The 24,983-nt window shown below is 46.9% G+C and overlaps 1 protein-coding gene across 1 annotated transcript; it reads left to right on the forward strand.

The window, feature by feature from the left end:
- The first annotated feature begins 5,741 nt into the window (after positions 1–5,741).
- Positions 5,742–14,194, forward strand: AGTRAP (angiotensin II receptor associated protein). The gene is made up of 5 exons (XM_069742980.1): positions 5,742–5,844; positions 10,300–10,334; positions 10,838–10,955; positions 11,039–11,255; positions 13,431–14,194. The coding sequence occupies exons 1-5, from the start codon at positions 5,818–5,820 to the stop codon at positions 13,523–13,525; spliced, it is 492 nt and encodes a 163-aa protein (XP_069599081.1). The 5' UTR covers positions 5,742–5,817; the 3' UTR covers positions 13,526–14,194.
- The last annotated feature ends 10,789 nt before the right edge of the window (positions 14,195–24,983 follow it).

Genomic DNA, 24,983 nt, shown 5'->3' on the forward strand with positions numbered 1-24,983 from the left:
AAGGCATAGACATAGCCGGACCGGCTTGGTATTAACTTCACGTGGTCTATGGCTACAAGTTCAAGTGGTTGTTTGGTGATTATGGGCTGCAGTGGTGCTCTTGGTTCTTTTGATCGTTTCTTCTGAGGTTGCACGGGCCACAATTTCTGCACCACTGTTCGATTGATTTTCTCATCCCGACCCAATAAAATCTTTCTCTTAGAAGTACTTCTAACTTTTTCCAACCGAAGTGACCAGCACCATTATGGTAAGCTTCGAGGACCATCTTGACATCTTGTTTAGGCACGATAATCTGCCAAACCAATTCATGTGTTTTCGGATTGGTGTACCTTCTACAGAGCTTCCCTTGATACAGGAACATTTTGCCTCTCTCTTTCCAGAGTTGATGCGTCTCTTCTGGGGCATCCTCATCGGGATATGCACTTTGCTCAGTCAACAGTTCCTTCACCAACTTCACAGCCGGATTGCTGTCTTGGGTGTCAGCCCATCTATGGTGTGCTAACGGATTAAAATTCACCTCTTGTTGTTTCTGATAGGTACTTGACTGATGATGTTTTGCCTTGGGATGATGGAAGGCTGGTAGTTCAATTTCTTCAAGCTCCCCCGTTTCTTCTTCTACATCTCTCAAGTGTGGCATCCGGGATAGGGCATCGGCATTTCCATTCTTGCGACCTGCTCGATACTTGATTATGAAGTTGTAATTAGATAACCGGGCTATCCATCGCTGTTCTAACGCACCTAATTTGGCTGTGTCCAGGTGGGTCAACGGATTGTTGTCAGTATAGACAATAAATTCTGCAGCGGCCAGATAGTGTTTGAAACGTTCCGTCACAGCCCAAACTACTGCCAGTAGTTCCAATTTGAAGGAGATATAATTTTCTGGATTTCTTTCAGTAGGCCGGAGCTTTCTACTTGCAAAGGCGATGACTTTCTCCCGACCTTCTTGCTTTTGTGACAGCACCGCTCCTAGTCCCACATTACTGGCATCGGTGTAGAGGATGAAAGGTTGATGGTAATCTGGGTATGCCAGAACCTCTTCTCCGGTTAGTGCCTTCTTTAGTTGTTCAAAGGAGTCTTCCCTTTCGTCGTTCCACTGGAATGGAGGGTTTCGGTTTGAAGGTTTCTTCGTCTGCCCTACCAAGGCGTCTTGCAAGGGTGCTGCCAACTTGGTAAATCCTTTTATAAATCTGCGATAGTAACCCACCAATCCCAGGAATTGCCTCACTTCTTTTGCGCTGGTAGGTCTCGGCCAATCCCTTATGGCGGTTATTTTCTCGGGATCCGGTGCTACTCCCTCCGAACTCACGATGTGTCCCAGGTACTGTACCTTTGGCTTGAGAAGGTGACATTTGGATGGCTTGATTTTCATGCCATACCTGGATAAGGCTTCGAACACTTCTGCCAAGTCTTTTAAGTGTTGTTCGTAAGTCTTTGAGTAGACGATCACATCATCTAGGTACAGGAGGACGGTCTCGAAGTTCTTGTGTCCGAGGCAGCATTCCATCAGCCGCTGGAAGGTACCGGATGCATTGCAGAGTCCGAACGGCATGCGATTAAATTCACTTAGACCCATTGGTGTGGTGAATGCCGTCTTTTCCTTATCTCTCTCAGCCACAGGGACTTGCCAATACCCGCTTGTTAAGTCTAAGGTGGAAAAATAATTAGCAGATTTCAAAGCAGTCAAGGACTCTTCTATCCTAGGCAAGGGGTAGGCGTCTTTATGGGTGATGTTATTAATCTGCCGATAGTCTACGCACATTCTCATAGTTCCATCTTTTTTTTTGACAATCACTAGAGGGGCCGCCCAGGGGCTACAGCTGTCTCTTATTACCCCGGCCTGTTTCATTTCCCTCAGCATGTCTTTTGCACATTGATAGTGAGCGGGCGGTATGGGTCTATATCTTTCTTTTATTGGGGGATGGTCACCTGTGGGGATTGTGTGTTCTACCCCTTCTATCCGTCCGAAGTCCAATGGGTGTTTACTGAAGACTTGTTCATATTCCGTCACTAGCCTATACACCCCTTGTTTTTGATGGGTAGGTGTTGAATTTATGCCCACGTGTAGCTGTTGGCACCAATCCTCCATTTCTCCATCTGAGCCATTGCCTTCCACCTGACAGGTTGGTTCTAAGGGCTCAATGGTTGTGATGGCATTGTTGTCAACAGTATATAGCTTTGCCATTGTAGCATACCTTGGCAAAGTGACCTCTTCCTCTCCACAGTTCAAAAGTCGTACCGGCACTCGTCCCCGTTGTACCTCGACTATCCCTCGCGCTGTGAGTATAGTGGGCCTGCTGTCGGTGTACACTGGTTCTATTAAGGCTTGATAATCTCGTCCCTTAGTACCAATGGCTGCTCTACACCATACCAGCATTTCTGTTTTTGGTGGGATTACAATAGACGTTGAATCACTTACCCTCACACTGCCGATTTCTCCACCTGCAACTTCTACCTGTTGCCTTAACATCAATACTTTTATTTCCCTCCGGAGAACTCTCTGCTGGCAGGATTGGGCAGTTTCAGCAATTTGCTGTAAGACAGAAATGACTTCGGAAAAGCAGTTCTCTAACACATTCATTCCTATCAATACAGTTGGTTCACAGTTCCGCCGGTCAACATCAACAACAATTATACCCTGTTTCTTCAATTCTACTTTACCAATCTTTATGGTCATCTCCCTGAATCCTAGTTTCGGTACCAACTTACCATTACTGGCCCATATATCTAGTTCAACATCAGAGGGCCCTTTATCAATATCTGCATCAGCCCAGTACCTCTTATAAAGGATATACGGTATAGATGAAATCTGGGAACCTGTGTCCAGCAAAGCGTTGAGGGGAATTCCGTCCAGCACGATCGGGATAATGGGTCGTCCTCCGATGTACCTGTCGTGCCAGGGTGTTGGGCCTTGAAAGTTCATTCCTGCGAAGCGGCCCGCATTCACAGGGGATTCCCGTTTAAATCACAATCTCGTGCAAAGTGGCCTGGCTGCTGGCAACGGCGGCAAATGGGCTGTCCATCCGGTTGGTAGCGGTCGCGGGGTCGTCCTCTCCATGTCGGGTATCTCCGGGGTCTCATCCATGGAACATCTTCTCTACGGTTTGCCAACTCCATCTTGGGTCCTCTCATCTCCTGCATGGTTTTAGCCATTGAAGCAACAACATCAGTTAAAGAGTCAAGCTTTTGTTGAAAAGCCTCATTAGTACTTGGCCCCAGGGGCTTAGCAATGGCCCCGGACATAGCTGATGTCACTGGTACTCCATGTTGTTGAGGAGCCTCTGCCATGAGTTGCGCAGGCTCCTGATCCCGAGGTGCCTCTGCCAGCTGGAGACGTATAACGCTCTCCTTTAATTGGGCAAATGTCAATTCAGGGTTCTTAAAAACAAGCATGCTCACATGCCCCCGGTGAGAAGGGGTGTAGAGTCCCTCAATAAATTGATCTCTTAGCAGTTTATCCGCTCCGGTATTAAAAATGGGTTCAGCCAGTGTAAGTGATTTAAGGGCTTCCTGCAGGTTTAAGGCAAAGTCTCTCACGCCCTCATTAACTTTTTGTTTGCAATTAAAGAATCGGACTTTAGCTTTGCTGCTGGCCGTGGTTTCAAATGTAGCTTTTAATCCAGCAAATATACGTTCAACAGTGCCTTTTAGATCAGCTGCCCATGCTGTGACTTCTCGCTTAGCATGGCCAATTAACTGCATCATCAGGAGACAAACACGCTGAACTTCACCCATGGGGAACATGTCAAAATGGGCCAGCATCTTTTCTCTGAAATCGTCAAGGGTATTAGGCTCACCTTCATACATTGGAAGCCATGGGCCACCCGGGGTATATGGCATCAGCACCGGCATGATGGGCGCCACTCCTTGCACCGCTGCGCTGCCGGACTCTCTATTGACACTCTGTCTTTCAGCTGCATTAGCGTCGCCGGATGCTGCGGCGTCTCCGTGCTGCGACATACTGTGCCCCCTTAGTTAATCCGGACCCTTCCGGTCCTCCGCTTCCGTCGGGATAGTGTAGATTCGTTCCACTGTGCAGCAGGATCGATTTTCCCCTTGCTCTGATGTCAGAGCGCTCAGCTTGGTGCCGCCCACAATGACACGCCCCCTGCTGCTCCCGCCCGCCGCGCGCTCAGTAATGGCGGATTCTGAAGTTTTTCAGTTAGACTGGGGCTCAGGTGATGGCGTAGCTCAATTAACAGTCTCGTGCCTAACGGTTATGAGGTGATTACCTCAGGGGATGGCGGCCATCTTTACTCCATTATAACCAATGGGGAAAAGTCACTTTCAATAGTTTTCAATGGGGAATGGATTTTTCTTTAATAAAGTCAATTTTCAAGATTTTTCATCCAAGTTTTCACAGTTTTGGGCTCCAATCACGGCACACAATACCCGGTATACGGGCTGGCTAGATCCTGTTCGTGACGCCAATTGTGACGCCCAGGAGACCGGGATACCCAGCACCGGACCAATGGGGTCTGTCTCTTGAGGGGGATGTCACGGGTGGCTTGATCCGGTGCTGTGGCCTCAGGCAATGCACAGTGTAAGGGGTATCGTGAGGGGACAGGCACTTACTTGATCAGCAGCAGGTTCTCCCAGCGGTGATGATCCCGATCCTGGATAGATGGCTATTGTCCAAATGAAAGACTGAGGCACTGAAACGTTTAACCAGTTTACTTTAACATAAAAGGATTTACAACCAGTCCTGTCACCGGAGTCTGTATGGGAACTCTGAGTTACTTTGACCCTGCCGGGGTCTTCGCCTCTTATTGTGCGCAATTTCTGTGTGGCCCTGCTGCTGTATGTGAACTGGCTGCCGGCCCAATCTGTCCCCTCTGGGTCCTGGTTTGACGGGCAACCCGAGTCCTTTTATCGGCTTACCCCCTCCGGGAGTACCGCTGAACTCTGTGTCTGTTGCTGCGTCCGGCCCTAGTGAAGCTGATATCACCTCACGTTTTTCCGGTTGCTGTATTATATATAATGAATACAGCCACGGATCCGGTATCCGTCTTTGCGCCTGATCTGGGTAGTGATTAATGCTACCCGGTTCTCACAATGTCCCTTTTCTCTGTCCCTCTTCTCCTCAGGCCGGTGATTTGGGCCTGGAAACCATCATAGGGCTGTTAGAAATTCAGCTGTATGACCTCTCACTATCAGCTCCTTGGCCCAACTGCCATTTCTTCTCTCAGACCAGAATGGATCAAGGGGAGTCTCTGGAGCTCCCCCTTCTGGCCGGAGGTGGTAGTGCAGTCTTGCTATTTTAATATTTGTATTTACTGTCAGTAACTATTTTTGTGGCAAATACCCCTAGGGGTGCCACAATACGTAAGCTGGTAGCCCGCGTCAAAGGTCCTTACACCCGCCAGTCCTACTCTAACACAAAAACCACAAAAAGAGGGAAAAAATCCTCCAATATTCAAGAAAAGCCAAAAACAGGTGTCATGGCGGCCCCCCGAGTGTTAGATGAGGCCATGACACTAGGGGCACGATGTGACTAAGCCATAGAGGGGGCTACACGTGGCTGAGGCTCTTACAGGGTCTCCTGTGCCACTAATGTGCCAGGGCCAATAATTACGGCATCTGGCTCTTACGGGGGCGCATTTGTGGCTGAGACACTCCGGGGTCAGTGATCACTGCGGAGCGTTCCTCGGTGTGACGACACTGAGGCGGAACATCTGACAGGACGCCGTCACCTAGCAACGGGACCGAGCGGCACGTGACCGGTATTCACCACGTGACCCTCCCCTCGGCTCCACACCTCCGGCCGGACTGCGCGGCGGTCATGTGACGCAGGCGATCATTGGACTCGGGCGCGGAGACATGGAGCTGCCGGCCATCAACCTGAAGGTACCGGGGGCGCCGGGCGGGACGGGAGCCCTCTCCATAGCGCTGTCCGGGGCCGCTGCCGGCTGTAGCGCTGCCTGCTGGCGGCTCTGCCTCACTCTTCAAACAGTTTAGCAACTTTTTTTTCTGTGGAATTAAAAATAGTCACAGACAAGTCACACGATGTGGTGACACGGGGAGGCTGAGGGGACGGGGTGAGGCTGAGAGGACGGGGTGAGGCTGAGAGGAGGAGGCTGAGTGGAGGCGGCGAGGCTGAGTGGAGGCAGTGAGGCTGAGTGGAGGCGGTGAGGCTGAGTGGAGGCAGCGAGGCTGAGTGGAGGCGGTGAGGCTGAGGGGAGGCGGCGAGGCTGAGTGGAGGCGGTGAGGGGAGGAGGCTGAGTGGAGGCTGAGGGGAGGAGGCTGAGGGGAGGAGGCTGAGTGGAGGCGGCGAGGCTTGAGTGGAGGCGGCGAGGCTTGAGTGGAGGCGGCGAGGCTTGAGTGGAGGCGGCGAGGCTTGAGTGGAGGCGGCGAGGCTGAGTGGAGGCGGCGAGGCTGAGTGGAGGCGGCGAGGCTGAGTGGAGGCGGCGAGGCTGAGTGGAGGCGGCGAGGCTGAGTGGAGGCGGCGAGGCTGAGTGGAGGCGGCGAGGCTGAGTGGAGGCGGCGAGGCTGAGTGGAGGCGGCGAGGCTGAGTGGAGGCGGCGAGGCTGAGTGGAGGCGGCGAGGGGTGGAGGCGCTGAGGGGAGGAGGCTGAGGGGAGGAGGCTGAGGGGAGGAGGCTGAGGGGAGGAGGCTGAGGGGAGGAGGCTGAGGGGAGGAGGCTGAGGGGAGGAGGCTTGAGTGGAGGCGGCGAGGCTTGAGTGGAGGCGGCGAGGCTTGAGTGGAGGCGGCGAGGCTTGAGTGGAGGCGGCGAGGCTTGAGTGGAGGCGGCGAGGCTGAGTGGAGGCGGCGAGGCTGAGTGGAGGCGGCGAGGCTGAGTGGAGGCGGCGAGGCTGAGTGGAGGCGGCGAGGCTGAGTGGAGGCGGCGAGGCTGAGTGGAGGCGGCGAGGCTGAGTGGAGGCGGTGAGGGGTGGAGGCGCTGAGGGGAGGAGGCTGAGGGGAGGAGGCTGAGGGGAGGAGGCTGAGGGGAGGAGGCTTGAGTGGAGGCGGCGAGGCTTGAGTGGAGGCGGCGAGGCTTGAGTGGAGGCGGCGAGGCTTGAGTGGAGGCGGCGAGGCTTGAGTGGAGGCGGCGAGGCTTGAGTGGAGGCGGCGAGGCTGAGTGGAGGCGGCGAGGCTGAGTGGAGGCGGCGAGGCTGAGAGGAGGCGGCGAGGCTGAGAGGAGGCGGCGAGGCTGAGTGGAGGCGGCGAGGCTGAGTGGAGGCGGCGAGGCTGAGTGGAGGCGGCGAGGCTGAGAGTAGGCGGCGAGGCTGAGAGGAGGCGGCGAGGCTGAGTGGAGGCGGCGAGGCTGAGTGGAGGCGGCGAGGCTGAGTGGAGGCTGCGAGGCGGGGAGGCTGAGTGGAGGCGGGGAGGCTGAGTGGAGGCGGGGAGGCTGAGTGGAGGCGGGGAGGCTGAGTGGAGGCGGGGAGGCTGAGTGGAGGCGGGGAGGCTGAGTGGAGGCGGGGAGGCTGAGTGGAGGCGGCGGGGAGGCTGAGTGGAGGCGGGGAGGCTGAGTGGAGGCGGGGAGGCTGAGTGGAGGCGGGGAGGCTGAGTGGAGGCGGCGAGGCTGAGTGGAGGCGGCGAGTAGGCTGAGGGGACGGGGTGAGGCTAAGAGGACACGGTGTGACTGAGGGGCTCGTTTATTCCTAAACTTGTATTTCTGACTTTTTTTTTCTTTTAATTTTGTGCATTTTTGGGCTCTGCAGAATGTTCTAATCCGGACTGACCGCTGCTGCTTCCTGATTGTTGAAGTTGGATATTCCAGATTACCGGACAGTTCTATAATATTGTGCTTTTTTTGGACCCTGGCCAACCCAAATCTGCTGCATTGGTCCATGTGTTACCACCTGGGCAGTCTCAGGGTATGTGCACACGTCTGGAGTTTTAGCGTTTTTTTTTTTTTGGAATTTCGCTATAAAAACGCTATAAATCTGGTAAAAAAAACGCTGACATTATGCATCCTATCTTTTAGAATGCATTCCGCATTTTTTGTGCATATGTTAGTGTTTTTTTCCGCCAAAAAAACGCATACCGCAAAAAATCCGGACATGCTCTATCTTTTTGCGGATTTTTTGCGGATTTCCTATCAAAAAGGACATTCCGGGAAAAAAAAAAATCCGCGCAAATTCCGCGAGAAATCCGCGAGAAAAAAGGACGCGGATTTCTGGCAGAATTCTCAGGATTTTGTCAGGAAAAAATCCTGACGTGTGCACATACCCTCACAGTCCGGCCTCTCTGTTCATGGATTATCAGATTTTCTGGATTATCAGGTTACCGGCCTGTTGCTATAGTTAATGCCTATATGATCGATGGATCCGCACTGTAGAGTAACAGGGCCGTGCGCTCACCAGGAAAGGTGCAAATCGTCAATAGCGTGGAGAGCGAGACCTTTCTCTTTTTTTTTTTTCTTATGGATATTGATAAAATATCTACCAGACCGATCATGACTTTTTTTTTCTGCTTCTGCGTTTCTATTTCCTCTTTGCTTCGAATGGTCCTTGCAGAACATGAGGCACCTGAAGATTTCATTACAGCAGACTCCTTTGATTGCAGATTGGGTGTCTGTTGTTCTCTGTTATCAGCCGAGCCCGTCCGGAATCCTTTGCATCCTCGGAGGTGACAGGTGTCGCCGTGTTGCGGGGTCGGGCCGTGTTGCGGCGTCGGACCCTCGCTGCTCCTCTTACTTCCCCAGAAGTTGCATTTCAGGAAGTGAAGCTGATCACAGCCGGCATTGAGAAATAACGGCGCTGTGCCCGGCCCTCAAGGGCTCACGATTTCATCACATAATGGGTTAATGCCGGATTTGCCGGGATTTTGCAAGAATTGCCAAGAAATAAGCGCAATATGACCGCGACCTGTGACCTTAGTGCATGAGGCTTGTGGTCACCGCATGTCACACGTGTCTGGGAGCAGTAATGGTGGCATGGCGCTGTGACACCGGAGCTTGCAATTCACAGGGCTCGTCACAACTGTGCCGGTGCTTTACTAACCCAGGGCGGCCAGATATCTGGGCACCTCCAGGTGTCTGAGGGTCATATTGATTTTTAACATGCCCAATCCTTATTTTTACTATTTAAAAGGGTTGTCTCCTCTCCTTCAGGAGTGAGGACAGAGAGGAGAAGTGGTGCTCTCCTGTAGAAAATAAGATGAGACAAACCCTTTAAGCAGTAAAGATAAGGATTGGGCATGTTAAAAATCAATATGACCGATCTTTATCTGAAGATCGACAGCTCAGACACACAGCTTGGCGCGGAGGGTTGGGAGGAATCGACTCAATATGTAAGATGTGTGGCGCATTTATTATCCTCTCTCCACGTACTGCCTTTCTGTTCAGCTTTTGCACAGCAGCCAGTGTATGCAAGCAGCGCTGCAGGGTAAAGCACAGGGGTAGGGAAGCAGTCTGAGCTATTAAAGAGGGTCCGGAGCAGACCAATATGGAGGTCTGCGCTAGCTCAGGAAGCGATGTCTGCACCATTTGAAAGTCACAGCACCACTGAAGCTTCGATTGGCTGCAGTGGTCTGATGGCCAAAAAAGTTTGCGGTATTTGAGGTTTCACTGATGACTCATTCATCTAGTCACCTGAACGCTGCAGCCAATCAAAAGTTTTACTGGTGCTGCGACTTCCCGATCAGACCTCGCCTCCTGAACTGCTGCAGACGGCACTTTTGTCCATACACCATGAAGCGTCAGGGGACGTTTGCTGTGCAATCTCCACACCTAATAGTGCAGCACTTTCCGCTCTGCACACGTTTGCTGTGCAATCTCCACACCTAATAGTGCAGCACTTTCCGCTCTGCACATGTTTGCTGTGCAATCTCCACACCTAATAGTGCAGCACTTTCCGCTCTGCACATGTTTGCTGTGCAATCTCCACACCTAATAGTGCAGCACTTTCCGCTCTGCACACGTTTGCTGTGCAATTTCCACACCTAATAGTGCAGCACTTTCCGCTCTGCACATGTTTGCTGTGCAATCTCCACACCTAATAGTGCAGCACTTTCCGCTCTGCACACGTTTGCTGTGCAATCTCCACACCTAATAGTGCAGCACTTTCCGCTCTGCACACGTTTGCTGTGCAATTTCCACACCTAATAGTGCAGCACTTTCCGCTCTGCACACGTTTGCTGTGCAATTTCCACACCTAATAGTGCAGCACTTTCCGCTCTGCACACGTTTGCTGTGCAATTTCCACACCTAATAGTGCAGCACTTTCCGCTCTGCACACCCTGCAGATTTACCCGTGACGTTACCTTTCTGCAGCGCATGCACTAAATGAATAATGTAATGTGAACAGGGGCCCATGCCGGAGCCGCTGATCGTCGCTCTCACCTCCCTCTTGTCTTGCAGGCGATCGTCTTCGTGCACTGGCTGCTGACCGTTTTGTAAGTATTAATGCCGGTATTTAGGTTGTTGCGTTTTATTACCGTAATCAATTCACAACAGTTTTTTGTGCGTAAATGGAGCCCAAAATGTCAGAAATGATGGCGGGCGCTTTAATATATGCAAAAAATGTGCGACTTTTCTCATCGCTTTTGAAAAATACAGAAAACTAGTTGTGGCCTGAAGATCTCACATTGATGTCCAAACCCCCCCACTCTATGGACGCAGCCTGCCGTGACGGTGGCCTGAGTTGCGGCACAGGTGTGCGGGTTTGGCGCAGTTCACGCTAATGATCTTATGAAAGGTCGGTCTTAATAAATCTGCAGCGTTTAGGATGGAGGTTTCGGCCAAAGTAGCCCTTAAAGGGGTTGTGTAGCCCCATCTGTGGTCGCTCAGGTCGACATCACAGGGCAGTCGGCCAAGACGTGTGCAGGGTGGTGGAAATGCGGGGGGTCGCGTGGCTGCTAGGTCTCATCGGCCTTCGCCTTCTGCTCTTGTCTTGCAGCGCGGAGTCTACGTACCCGAATTGGCTGCCAAATGCCTATTGTTTGTCAAACTTCTCCGTCCTGGCTCTGGGGGTCTGGGCCGTTGCCCAAAGGGACTCTGTGGACGCCATCTTTATGGTAAGACCTGACTCTTCTGTATGGTCAGACGTCTGGTGGGTTCTGTGTCCCTCGATACTCACCGGCCGATGCTCTACCTGCAGTTTATGGTGGGACTGGTGGTCACCGTTGTATTGGACATCCTCCTCCTCGCCCTGTATTACTCCCGCTCCGAACTAGCCTTTGAAAAGTCGCAGGACCGCGACCTGTTCCGATTCAGCGGAGGAATGGCGATCCTGAGTCTGATCCTCAAGCCCTTGTCCTGCTTCTTCATTTACCACATGTACGTGGAACGAGGGGGAGACTGTAGCATCAACTTGGGTAAGTGTCCGCTTGGGTATTTGTGGTGGGGGTGGTAAGGACTGTGCAGGGATTGCGGGTAATGGCGGAGGGGTTTCCGGATTTATAGATTATTTTATACCCAACGGTCCTACAACTTAGTAATATTCTTATTTCAGTTCCTTTCCATTTTTCAGTATCTCTGCTCACTGTCAGTGAGTAGACATTAAGAACCACTTAGAGTGCAGGCTCAGGCCTTGGGCCGTCCTTTTGGGAAGTCTATGATTTGGGACCTTGACTGAAAGGGCTGTGGTCTGTGGCCGCCATTCTTGGTGTCCTCCCCAGCTGTGGTCTCCGTCATCCATCACACAAGCACTCGTGGTCTCTACTTACCTGCTGGTGAAAAATTCATGGCCGGCAGTTTAGACCCAAGAGGCGGAGGACGCGATCAGTCGTCCGCTCTTATTATTCCGCTAACCGCGGAAATGTTTAACCTTCTGTAATACATGAACGCTCGTAAAGTCACACTCCAATATTAAAGAGGGGATCTCTTACCAGGCAGATCCTCTGGGGGATTCTAAGAGACCCCCAAGGAATTGTGCTTTGGTTTTTTTTATTTTTATTTTTTTATTCTTCATTTTCCAAGGACGAAAACTTTTTTTTCCCCTTATCCTCATACCCATATCAGATCTTGTGTTTTTGTTTTTTTTTGTCATACGCATATCAGAGCTTTTTTTTGTGTGTGTGCGACAAGTTTTAGTTTTGAATGACACCATTTAAAAAAAAAAAAAAATTACTGTATAATATACTGAAAAATGATATTATATAATTACAAGAGGTGAAAGAAAAAAAACGCAATTCCTCCAATATTGTTTTTTTTTTGGGGGGGGTTCTTTTTTTTTTTTTTTTTTTTTTTCAACATGCATTGTGCAGCAAATGTGATCTAGTAACCTGATTCTCCAGGTCCGAACAATACCAAACTTATAGGGTGCTATGTACTGTAGTGGCCATAAAAAATTCAGAACTTTGCAAAAACCAAAATAATTCCTTTTATTTTTTTTCATCAAATTGAGCTGTGTGAGTTTGCGCTTGTATTTTAATCACCAAGCTGTAGTTTTTAATGGTACCATATTGGGGAACACATGACATTTTGATCGCTTTTTATTGCAGATTTTTTGCAGAGGTGCGATGATGGGGAAAAAAAAACTAAAGCTTGGCTTTTTCTTTTTTTTATTTTTTTTATTACGACATCACATAATGGGTTAAATTATTTAATCAGATTTTTTGAACACTGCAATTGTGAATTTGCTTAATTTTTTTTTTAACATTTTTAACTGAGGAAGTAATTTGAATTTCTTTATTTTTTAAAATTTGTTTTCCGTTTTTTTTTTTTTTGTAAGAGGGGGAAAAAAAATGTTTTTCCTCATTTTTATCTTTTATTTTAGTCCCTAGTAGTTCATTCATGCAATATTACTAATCACAATCTCCCTTAAAAACACGGCCTGTGGCTGGCATTCACAGGAGTACCACAATGACCAGGCCCTCCGCAGTCCTCTGGCTGCCATGGCAGACCATTGGCACTCTGCAGTCACATTGCCAGTAGGTTGGTGGTATCTGGGTGGCCGTTGTCTGTGATTGACGGCGTCATCTTATTGGTTTACGCTGCGCTCGGAGGTCTCACCAGTTGCTGTTGTTGGAGGCAGATCCTGGCTGTATAACACAGCCAGCACCTGCCCTGCGGCATCAGAAAACATGGCTGCTTTCATCCTGTCTACATGGGTAGTGGCTGGTATTGTACCACTATTCCAGTGATGTTAATGGGGCTGTGCTGCAATACCACTTACCACCTGTGGACAGGTGTGGTGCTGTTTTTTTTTTTTTTGGGGAAGAAAGCGGCAATGACCATATTTTCTACTTCTCAGCAACCACTTTAGCAGGTGCATCTGGAGACAAAACGTATTATTCCAACTGACCACTATCGGCTCATCACTATTTTTTTTTGATCTCCAAAATGCGATGGTTCCAACCGAATCTTCATGTCTAAACCCTCCCTCGATCTTCTGCTCAGTGTTTCTGTAATTCAAGCCTCAGCAATAGGTCACAGAATCGGAATCACCAACGCGTTTCAGGATCGGTTTCACAACCTTGATCCCCCCCCCCGTTCCTTCATATCGCGGAACGTTTTGGTTATTGCGTTATTTTTCTTCTTATTTTCAGGCCTCATCACCGTCTCCCGAGATCGAAGCGCTTATCAGACAATCGACCACACGGACACGTCGGCCGAACAAGACAAACTGCCCTCCCGTTACTGAGAAATAAACTATAGCTGTTGACTCTCTGACCTAAACTGGTGTTAGGGGTCCGTCACAAAAAGGACCATCCGGATAAGCCCCTCGGGTGTAGATGTGAAGCCATTGTTATTGCTGCCTGAAGACCAGGTTACCGGTTCTCCTTTTGTGAAGTTGACCAGGATGAGGCGACCATTTTGTGGACCAAGTCATCGTGAAAACTTTAGTGGGTATATCCCCCAAAATATCAGCACTCCAGTTACATCGGGGGGTAAATTGACGTGTGTTGGTCCAGACACAAGATGGCTGCTGCTCCCACCATCCCGCCAAAACAATAATCATGATTTGATGTTTGAAGGATTGACTTCACTTTCTCATCTTTTCCTTTTTTTTTAATGTTGTGATTTTTGGGAGGAGAAATGTCCCGAGTTATGGGTGGGGGGGTACTAGCTTCATGTATGAAACTGGGACTGATGGAAAGCGACCTGTCATTGATCGTTATGGACCTCGCTCACGGTTCTCACATGGGGGGCCGCTGGTGGTCACCCATCAATATTGCGTTTGTAATATATGTGCTTTTTTTGTGTGTTTTCAGTTCCTCATCTGTCCATTTATTTAGTTCCTAAATTGAAGCCTGTACATTAATCATCTCATGAAGTAAATTTCATTTTCAGTTAGCACTTGCATAACATAGTACGTAGCAGAAGTCGGTCATTTTGTGTTTCAGGCCAGCGCTTATAAAAATCACCTCAGACCCTGCGTCACTTTGCTGAGGAAGCCTAAAAACTAGGCCCGAATGAGGGCAAGTCACTAAGTCTGGAGTAAACATGTCTCCAAGGAAGGGCTGCTGCCCCTCAGGGGTCCGCGCGGAGGTGGAGCATGGGGTATATGACCTAAACTAAGCACCCTCCCAAGCATATAAATAAAGACGTATACCATGATCTTAAATTGGGGTTTTCCTCTGCGGCCATCTTTATTAAAGACTAGATGGTGGCTCGATTCTAATGCATCGGGTATTCTAGAATATGCATGTCCACGTAGTATATTGCCCAGCCACGTAGTATATTGCCCAGTCCACGTAGTATATTGCCCAGTCCACGTAGTATATTGCCCAGTCCACGTAGTATATTGCCCAGCCACGTAGTATATTGCCCAGTCACGTAGTATATTGCCCAGCCACGTAGTATATTGCCCAGCCACGTAGTATATTTCCCAGCCACGTAGTATATTTCCCAGTCACGTAGTATATTGCCCAGCCACTTGTATATTGCCCAGTCCACGTAGTATATTGCCCAGTCCACGTAGTATATTGCCCAGTCCATGTAGTATATTGCCCAGTCCACGTAGTATATTGCCCAGTCCACGTAGTATATTGCCCAGTCCACGTAGTATATTGCCCAGTCCACGTAGTATATTGCCCAGTCCACGTAGTATATTGCCCAGTCCACGTAGTATATTGCCCAGTCCACGTAGTATATTGCCCAGTCCACGTAGTATATTGACCAGTCACGCAGTGACGTAGTATATTGCCCAGCCACGTAGTATATTGCCCAGTCCACGTAGTATATTGCCCAGTCCACGTAGTATATTGACCAGTCACGCAGTGACGTAGTATATTGCCCAGTCACGTAGTATATTGCCCAGTCCACGTAGTATATTGCCCAGTCTACGTAGTATATTGCCCAGTCCACGTAGTATATTGCCCAGTCCACGTAGTATATTGCCCAGTCCACGTAGTATATTGCCCAGTCCACGTAGTATATTGCCCAGCCACGTAGTATATTGCCCAGTCCACGTAGTATATTGCCCAGCCACGTAGTATATTGCCCAGTCCACGTAGTATATTGCCCAGTCCACGTAGTATATTGCCCAGTCCACGTAGTATATTGCCCAGTCCACGTAGTATATTGCCCAGTCCACGTAGTATATTGCCCAGTCCACGTAGTATATTGCCCAGTCCACGTAGTATATTGCCCAGTCCACGTAGTATATTGCCCAGTCCACGTAGTATATTGCCCAGTCCACGTAGTATATTGACCAGTCACGCAGTGACGTAGTATATTGCCCAGTCCACGTAGTATACAGCACAGAGCCACGTAGTATATTGCCCAGCCACGTATGTTACAGGTTAAAAAATAAACATGCTCACCTTTCGAGGGCCCCTTGTAGTTCGGTCATGGCAGATCCTTCTCCCATACCATCCTTGCCACCGGAACCTGCCGCTTGCATGGAGCGGTCACAGGAGCGTTGCGAAAGGTGAGTATATAATGATTTTTTATTTTTTTTTATTATTTTTAACATTAGATGTTTTTACTATTGACGCTGCATAGGAAGCATCAATAGTAAAAACTTGGTCACACAGGGTTAATGGCGGCGGTAACGGAGTGAGTTACCCGCGGCATAACGCGGTCCATTACCGCTGGCATTAACCCTGTGTGAGCGGTGACTGCGGGGAGTATGGAGCGGGTGCCGATTGCAGGGGAGTAGGGAGGGACTAATCGGACTGTGGCAGTTGCTGATTGGTCGCGGCAGCCATGACAGGCAGCTGGCGAGACCAATCGGCGATTTGGATTCCATGGCAGACAGAGGCCACAACCAATGAATATCCGTGACAGACAGAGACGGAAGTGACCGTTAGACAATTATATAGTAGATTATTTTCAAGTTTCACGGTCCACTAATAATCTGTCTCCAGTGAAATAAATACAGTGGGGCAAAAAAGTATTTAGTCAGTCAGCAATAGTGCAAGTTCCACCACTTAAAAAGATGAGAGGCGTCTGTAATTTACATCATAGGTAGACCTCAACTATGGGAGACAAACTGAGAAAAAAAAATCCAGAAAATCACATTGTCTGTTTTTTTAACATTTTATTTGCATATTATGGTGGAAAATAAGTATTTGGTCAGAAACAAAATTTCATCTCAATACTTTGTAATATATCCTTTGCTGGCAATGACAGAGGTCAAACGTTTTCTGTAAGTCTTCACAAGGTTGCCACACACTGTTGTTGGTATGTTGGCCCATTCCTCCATGCAGATCTCCTCTAGAGCAGTGATGTTTTTGGCTTTTCGCTTGGCAGCACGGACTTTCAACTCCCTCCAAAGGTTTTCTATAGGGTTGAGATCTGGAGACTGGCTAGGCCACTCCAGGACCTTGAAATGCTTCTTACGAAGCCACTCCTTCGTTGCCCTGGCGGTGTGCTTTGGATCATTGTCATGTTGAAAGACCCAGCCACGTTTCATCTTCAATGCCCTTGCTGATGGAAGGAGGTTTGCACTCAAAATACATGGCCCCATTCATTCTTTCATGTACCCGGATCAGTCGTCCTGGCCCCTTTGCAGAGAAACAGCCCCAAAGCATGATGTTTCCACCACCATGCTTTACAGTAGGTATGGTGTTTGATGGATGCAACTCAGTATTCTTTTTCCTCCAAACACGACAAGTTGTGTTTCTACCAAACAGTTCCAGTTTGATTTCATCAGACCATAGGACATTCTCCCAGAACTCCTCTGGATCATCCAAATGCTCTCTAGCAAACTTCAGACGGGCCCGGACATGTACTGGCTTAAGCAGTGGGACACGTCTGGCACGGCAGGATCTGAGTCCATGGTGGCGTAGTGTGTTACTTATGGTAGGCCTTGTTACATTGGTCCCAGCTCTCTGCAGTTCATTCACTAGGTCCCCCCGCGTGGTTCTGGGATTTTTGCTCACCGTTCTTGTGATCATTCTGACCCCACGGGGTGGGATTTTGCGTGGAGCCCCAGATCAAGGGAGATTATCAGTGGTATTGTATGTCTTCCATTTTCTAATTATTGCTCCCACTGTTGATTTTTTCACTCCAAGCTGGTTGGCTATTGCAGATTCAGTCTTCCCAGCCTGGTGCAGGGCTACAATTTTGTTTCTGGTGTCCTTTGACAGCTCTTTGGTCTTCACCATAGTGGAGTTTGGAGTCAGACTGTTTGAGGGTGTGCACAGGTGTCTTTTTATACTGATAACAAGTTTAAACAGGTGCCATTACTACAGGTAATGAGTGGAGGAAAGAGGAGACTCTTAAAGAAGAAGTTACAGGTCTGTGAGAGCCAGAAATCTTGATTGTTTGTTTCTGACCAAATACTTATTTTCCACCATAATATGCAAATAAAATGATAAAAAAACAGACAAAGTGATTTTCTGGATTTTTTTTTCTCAGTTTGTCTCCCATAGTTGAGGTCTACCTATGATGTAAATTACAGACGCCTCTCATCTTTTTAAGTGGTGGAACTTGCACTATTGCTGACTGACTAAACACTTTTTTGCCCCACTGTATATGCTGGGATCCTCCACTAGATATTGCGAGCAATTACCCCTTCTTCTATTAAAAAGCCGTGAATAAACAAATTAAAATTAGTAAAAATCTGACAGGTGTGAAGTAGGACCAGGACCTGAGCTGCTGGGATTTGTCAGCTCCCGTTTCTCTTTTTATACAAAAGAAAATTAAGTTATCTCCAATCTCCCGGCGGCTGATTTCTATAAAATTGGATCTTGGGAACCATGCAAAGTAGGGGCTGACGGCTTTTCTTGTAATTTCCAACATGTACTCCCGCCATACAGTGCCAAGATAATACACAGCAAATAAAAGGCACGGCCAAAGAAATAAAAGGAACTTTAAAAATTCCCAAAATAATTCAATTAAAGACATATCATACTATTGCATTATTTTTTACTATGTCTTTAAGATAATACACAGTCCGCATAATACAGGCATACAGTGCCAATATAATAGACCGCCCTTACCACAATGCCATATAGAGCCAAGATAATTATACAGCCACTTAATACTGCCATATGGAGCCAATATGATATACAACCACATAATACCAGCATATAGTGCAAAGATCATCTACAGCCTCATAATACAGCCTTATATTTCCAAGTGAATACACAGCCCCTATAACAACACCATAGAGTTCCAATATAATATACAGTTCGCATAATAGTGCCAAGGTAATATACAGCCCAAATATTAGCCATGGTATTATACCACCACATGTAGCCCACATAATGGTGCCATATAATGTCAAGATATTAATATACATCCATATAGTGTGCATATAATAAAATACAATCCACATAATCGCACCATATTGAGCCGAAAAAAATAATGTTCAGCCCACATAATACCGCCATATAGAGCCAAATGATTATGCCGAGCAGCACTAACATTACCAGCAGAAAATGTCCAAAGAAAGATTGATGAACACAAGACGCAAGTCCCGAGATTATGTATAGAGCTTTCCCCTCCCTGGACACAGAGCCTTCTAATACCGCCATGACGGGATAAAAGCTGAAATCAGAGTCACGTGGAGATATAGTGTAGGGCCCGTTCACCTCTATGGAAAAACCTTTTATGACTGTACAAGCCAGAGCCAGAATACAGCCATGTGCAGACCCTGAATATACAGCATGCAAAGACTACTGCGGTATAAAGAGTCAACGTATTACCGCCATATAGTTCCGCTATACCACTGCAAATCAGTAACATTCCCAATCTCTCCATATATTGCTGGGTTTAGTTTTGCTCGTTTCCCATCACTATCTGGACCAAGGACGATTATTTAGTCTCAACAGTTCTTAAAACTGTGTTCACACTGCGCGTCAATAAAACGCACCTCCACCGCAACGCGTGAACACCGCCTAATACCAGCATAATAAACGCACCAAACAAAGAACATTCCATAAAAAAATGCCATTTATATTTAACACACGGACACGGGGCAATAAAAAAAAATTACATACCAAAATATGTTTGACTTAATTCTAATTTTTTTTTTTTAAAAAAAAGGTAAAATATCGTCATTAAATATTTATAGGGAAAGGAAACCACATGCGCTACTTTATTCTGCAGAAACAAATATACGGTATATATTTTTACTGTATTTTTAAAAAATAATTCTAATATTTTTTATTTATTTTTTTTAAAAATACAGTAAAAATATATACCGTATATTTGTTTCTGCAGAATAAAGTAGCGCATGTGGTTTCCTTTCCTATAAATATTTGATGACGATATTATTTTTACCTTTAAAAAAATTTAAAAAAAAAAGCAAAAGTCAGCGACTGCCGGAGCCCAGATCCTCTTTCCCCATCTCCTGAATCAATCCTCCCGGTGTCTCGCCCGTGGCTGATAATTACCGCAGCCCGTCTCTTATCGGGAGGTAAAATAATAAGGCCACTCGTGGCTTCTCTTCACCGTCAGCTGTCAGAACGGCCAAGAAAATTGCTCATTACACGGCCAACGTGCTGAATACAATGGACTGGAGCAGCCGGGGGAAGGGGGATCACAGGGAGATTTTACCAATTATTAGGATAGAACAAGACAGGAAAGGTGCACACTCCTGTCCTCCCTGTATTGGTACAGAATAAAAAAAAACTTAGTTAAAAATTAATTTTTTAATAGCCATTGTGTGTTAGAGTAAACCTGCTCATGCCATAAAATTCAAAGAAAAAATTGTTATAAAAAAAAAGTAATAAAAAATCAAGTATTTACTTTAAAAAAAAAAAAAAGGTTTGTTTGATCTAGAAAACCCCTTTTAATACAGATTTTTTTTTTTTCAACTTGGATACGAAAGTGAATCAACTTCGAAATCCACATCCAAAGAATATTTTGAAGCTTTTTTTGATGCAGATTCTGAAGCGGATTCCTTATAAATTCCACACTTCTTTTTTTTTTTATTTTTGCTGTATGAAAAACGCTGCGAACAGTACGTGTATGTTTTATGCATTTTTTTTTTTAATTTTCATTTTTTTTATGCAATCAAATGCTTTTGAAAAAGGAGCAGTAGCCAGACGTCCGTCATTATTCCTTCCGCTCTTGATGGCGCTGTCGGAGATGGCCGCGCACTGGTCTCCCCAGTGAGGATGAATGGAGCTTGTCGGTGTCCCAATGTCGGGGGCGAGCAGAGCTGGCGACTCTCCGGGATCAGATCAGAAACCTCTCCTGAAGGTTTTGGCTTGGGACATAAATCAATATCTGACAACTTGACAGCAATGCAGCTGTAAGTAACGCACATTTATATGCATAGATGCAAGAATTCTTACATAGACTTTTCTCTTTAAAAAAAAAAAAAAAATCCACTTCCAAAAACTGCAGAAAATTATCTTTTTTTTTTTACCCTTTTTTGTGCCCGGGGCATTTTTTTCTGCAATCGATGCAGAAGCAAAATTTTCACATTTTTTTTTTTTCTTTCAGGCAGAAATGCCTCAAGAATTGACTTGTTGCTCTTTATGGAATGTTCATACTGATCGCTTAAAATTTCACAAAAAAACCTCTCTGTATATACCATAGGGTGAGGGTATACAGTTATATGATTGGGGGTCTCTGTGTATAGACCATAGGGTGAGGGTATACAGTGATGGGAATAGGGGAATCTGTGTATATACCATAAAGTGAGTGTATACGGTTATATAATGGGGGGGGGGTGGTCTCTGTGTGTATATACCATAGGGTGAGGGTATACAGTTATATGATTGGGGGTCTCTGTGTATAGACCATAGGGTGAGGGTATACAGTGATGGGATTAGGGGAATCTGTGTATATACCATAAGGTGAGTGTATACGGTTATATAATAGGGGGGGGGTGGTCTCTGTGTGTATATACCATAGGGTGAGGGTACTACAGTTATATGATTGGGGGTCTCTGTGTATAGACCATAGGGTGAGGGTATACAGTGATGGGAATAGGGGAATCTGTGTATATACCATAAGGTGAGTGTATACGGTTATATAATAGGGGGGGGGTGGTCTCTGTGTGTATATACCATAGGGTGAGGGTATACAGTTATATGATTGGGGGTCTCTGTGTATAGACCATAGGGTGAGGGTATACAGTGATGGGATTAGGGGAATCTGTGTATATACCATAAGGTGAGTGTATACGGTTGTATAATAGGGGGGGGGGGTGGTCTCTGTGTGTATATACCATAGGGTGAGGGTATACAGTTATATGATTGGGGGTCTCTGTGTATAGACCATAGGGTGAGGGTATACAGTTATATGATTGGGGGTCTCTGTGTATAGACCATAGGGTGAGGGTATACAGTTATATGATTGGGGGTCTCTGTGTATAGACCATAGGGTGAGGGTATACAGTGATGGGATTAGGGGAATCTGTGTATATACCATAAAGTGAGTGTATACGGTTATATAATAGGGGGGGGGGGTGGTCTCTGTGTGTATATACCATACGGTGAGGGTATACAGTTATATGATTGGGGGTCTCTGTGTATAGACCATAGGGTGAGGGTACTACAGTTGTGTGATTGGGGGTCTCTGTATGTATGTACCATAGGATGGGGGTATATAGTGGTGTGATTGGGGGCTCTGTGTGTGTATATACTATAAGGTGAGGGTATACATTGGTGTGATTGGGGGTCTTCAGTTAGTGAGGGGTCCGCCTCTCCTGTCTGTGGTAGTACATGCCCAGTTTGTCTCTGACCAATCACAAGCCGGTGGACGGCCCGGTGCCACCTGCACAGCGGCCATTGTGCATAGTGTAGAGCTGCCTGTGGGCACCGGATACATGAGACGGCCGCCATGTTTTGTTTTCAGAGCTGATCATACTTTTTTCTCCGAGATTAGCGGCGCCTGTGTTCCTGTGTTGTCCCCACCACTTATCCTCTGGGTATAGCCAGTCGGTGTTGTACGTGGCCACTGCCGCCGGCTGCTCCAGTATCCTCTGTGCCCCGCAGATGGGCGCTGTCACCCTGTGACTGTGGGCGACGTTCTGCTGACTGATTTTACTTTCACATCCTAATAATAAAAATGTTCCTTTTTTTCCTCTCCCATAAAACATATATAATGTGAGTCCTGCCTCCATCACATCTTTATTCTCCTCCTCCCTTCATGGCGCCGATTCTGTCATCTGCATGTGATTGGGAACCTCACTGGCTCTCACAAGATCAGCAGATTCCCCTCCTGAAATACTCTGTGCTGCAGGGTCCGATATCCCTCCTCCCACTATGGCTATAAAGTCTCAGAGCCCTGTGCTCTATGATATATCTTCTATATATATAATTGTCTAAGGGTTTTTCTGTCTCTCTGTCTGTCCTGGAAATCCCGCGTCTCTGGTCGAGGCCGCCAGGCCTCGACCAATCAGCGACGGGCACAGCGACGATGATGTCATAAAGGACGTAGACATCCCGCGTCTCTGCGACCAATCAGCGACGATGTCATAAAGGACATAGACATCTTGCATCTCTGATTGGTCGAGGCCGCCAGGCCTCGACCAATCAGCAACGGGCACAGCGACGATGATGTCATAAAGGACGTAGAAATCCCACGTTTCTGATTCAGCGACGGGCACAGTATCGACGTAGATGTCATAATGGTTGCCATGGCAATGATGATGTCATAACAGTTGCCTCGACCAATCAGCAACGGGCACAGTCTGCCGCGAATTCTGGAATCATCATTATCCATATACTACGTGGACATGCATATTCTAGAATACCCGATGCGTTAGAATTGGGCCACAATCTAGTATATCTATAATTGCCTAAGGGGTACTTCCGTCTTTCTGTCGGCAACTTCCGTAACGGAAATCCCGCGTCGCTGATTGGTCTCGCCAGCTGCCTGTCATGGCTGCCGCGACCAATCAGCGATGGTCACAGTCCGATTAGTCCCTCCCCTACTCCCCTGCAGTCACTGCCCAGCGCCCGCTCCGTAATCCCCTCCAGTCACCGCTCACACAGGGTTAATGCCAGCGGTAACGGACCGCGTTATGCCGCGGGTACTGCACTCCATTACCGCCGCTATTAACCCTGTGTGTCCCCAACTTTTTTTTACTATTGATGCTGCCTATGCGGCATCAATAGTAAAAAGATGTAATGTTAAAAATAATAAAAAAACAAAAAACCTGCTATTCTCACCCTCCGTTGCCCAACGATGCGCTCGCGCCGGCCGCCATCTTCCATTCCCAGAGATGCATTGCGAAATTACCCAGAAGACTTAGCGGTTTCGCGAGATCGCTAAGTCATCTGGGTAATTTCGCAATGCATCCTGGGAACGGAAGATGGCGGCAACAGCGTGCGCATCGCCAGAGTTTCGCTGGATCCCAGGTGGTGAGTATATAACTATTTTTTATTTTAATTATTTTTTTTTTACAGGGATATGGTGCCCACACTGCTAAATACTGCGTGGGCTGTGTTATATACCGCGTGGCTGCTATATACTACATGGGCAGTGTTATATACTCCGTTGGCTGTGTGATATACTCTGTGGGCTGTGCTATATACTACGTGCCCTGTGTTATATGTTATGTGGGCTGTGTTATATACTGCGTGGGCTGTGTTATATACTGCGTGGGCAGTGTTATATAGTATGTGGGCTGTGCTATATACTGCTTGCCCTGTGTTATATACTGCGTGGGCAGTGTTACATACTGCGTGGGCTGTGTTATATAGTACGTGGGCTGTGTGATATACTGCGTGGCCTGTGTTATATACTACGTCGCCTGTATTATATATACTGCGTGGCTGCTATATACTGTGTGGGTTGTTATATAGTATGTGGGCTGTGTTATATACTGTTTGGTCTGTGTTATATACTGCTTGGCCTGTATTAACACATCAGGTATTCGACAATATGTATGTATGTATATAGCAGCCACATAGTATATAGCACAGGCCACGTAGTATTTGCTATATACTATGTGGCCTGTGCTATATACTATGTGGCTGCTATATATATATATATATATATATATATATATATATATATATATATATATATATATATATATATATATATATATATATATATATATATATATATATATATATATATATATATATATATAGAGTAAAACTAATCCCAAACTGTTCTTCAACTATATCAATAGTAAAAGAATAAAAACTGAAAATGTAGGCCCCTTAAAAAATAGTGAGGAAAGAATGGTTGTAGATGACGAGGAAAAAGCTAACATATTAAACACCTTCTTCTCCACGGTATTCACGGTGGAAAATGAAATGCTAGGTGAAATCCCAAGAAACAATGAAAACCCTATATTAAGGGTCACCAATCTAACCCAAGAAGAGGTGCGAAACCGGCTAAATAAGATTAAAATAGATAAATCTCCGGGTCCGGATGGCATACACCCACGAGTACTAAGAGAACTAAGTAATGTAATAGATAAACCATTATTTCTTATTTTTAGGGACTCTATAGCGACAGGGTCTGTTCCGCAGGACTGGCGCATAGCAAATGTGGTGCCAATATTCAAAAAGGGCTCTAAAAGTGAACCTGGAAATTATAGGCCAGTAAGTCTAACCTCTATTGTTGGTAAAATATTTGAAGGGTTTCTGAGGGATGTTATTCTGGATTATCTCAATGAGAATAACTGTTTAACTCCATATCTGCATGGGTTTATGAGAAATCGCTCCTGTCAAACCAATCTAATCAGTTTTTATGAAGAGGTAAGCTATAGGCTGGACCACGGTGAGTCA

Source organism: Ranitomeya imitator, chromosome 10 (assembly GCF_032444005.1).
Source record: "Ranitomeya imitator isolate aRanImi1 chromosome 10, aRanImi1.pri, whole genome shotgun sequence".
Lineage (NCBI taxonomy): Eukaryota > Metazoa > Chordata > Amphibia > Anura > Dendrobatidae > Ranitomeya > Ranitomeya imitator.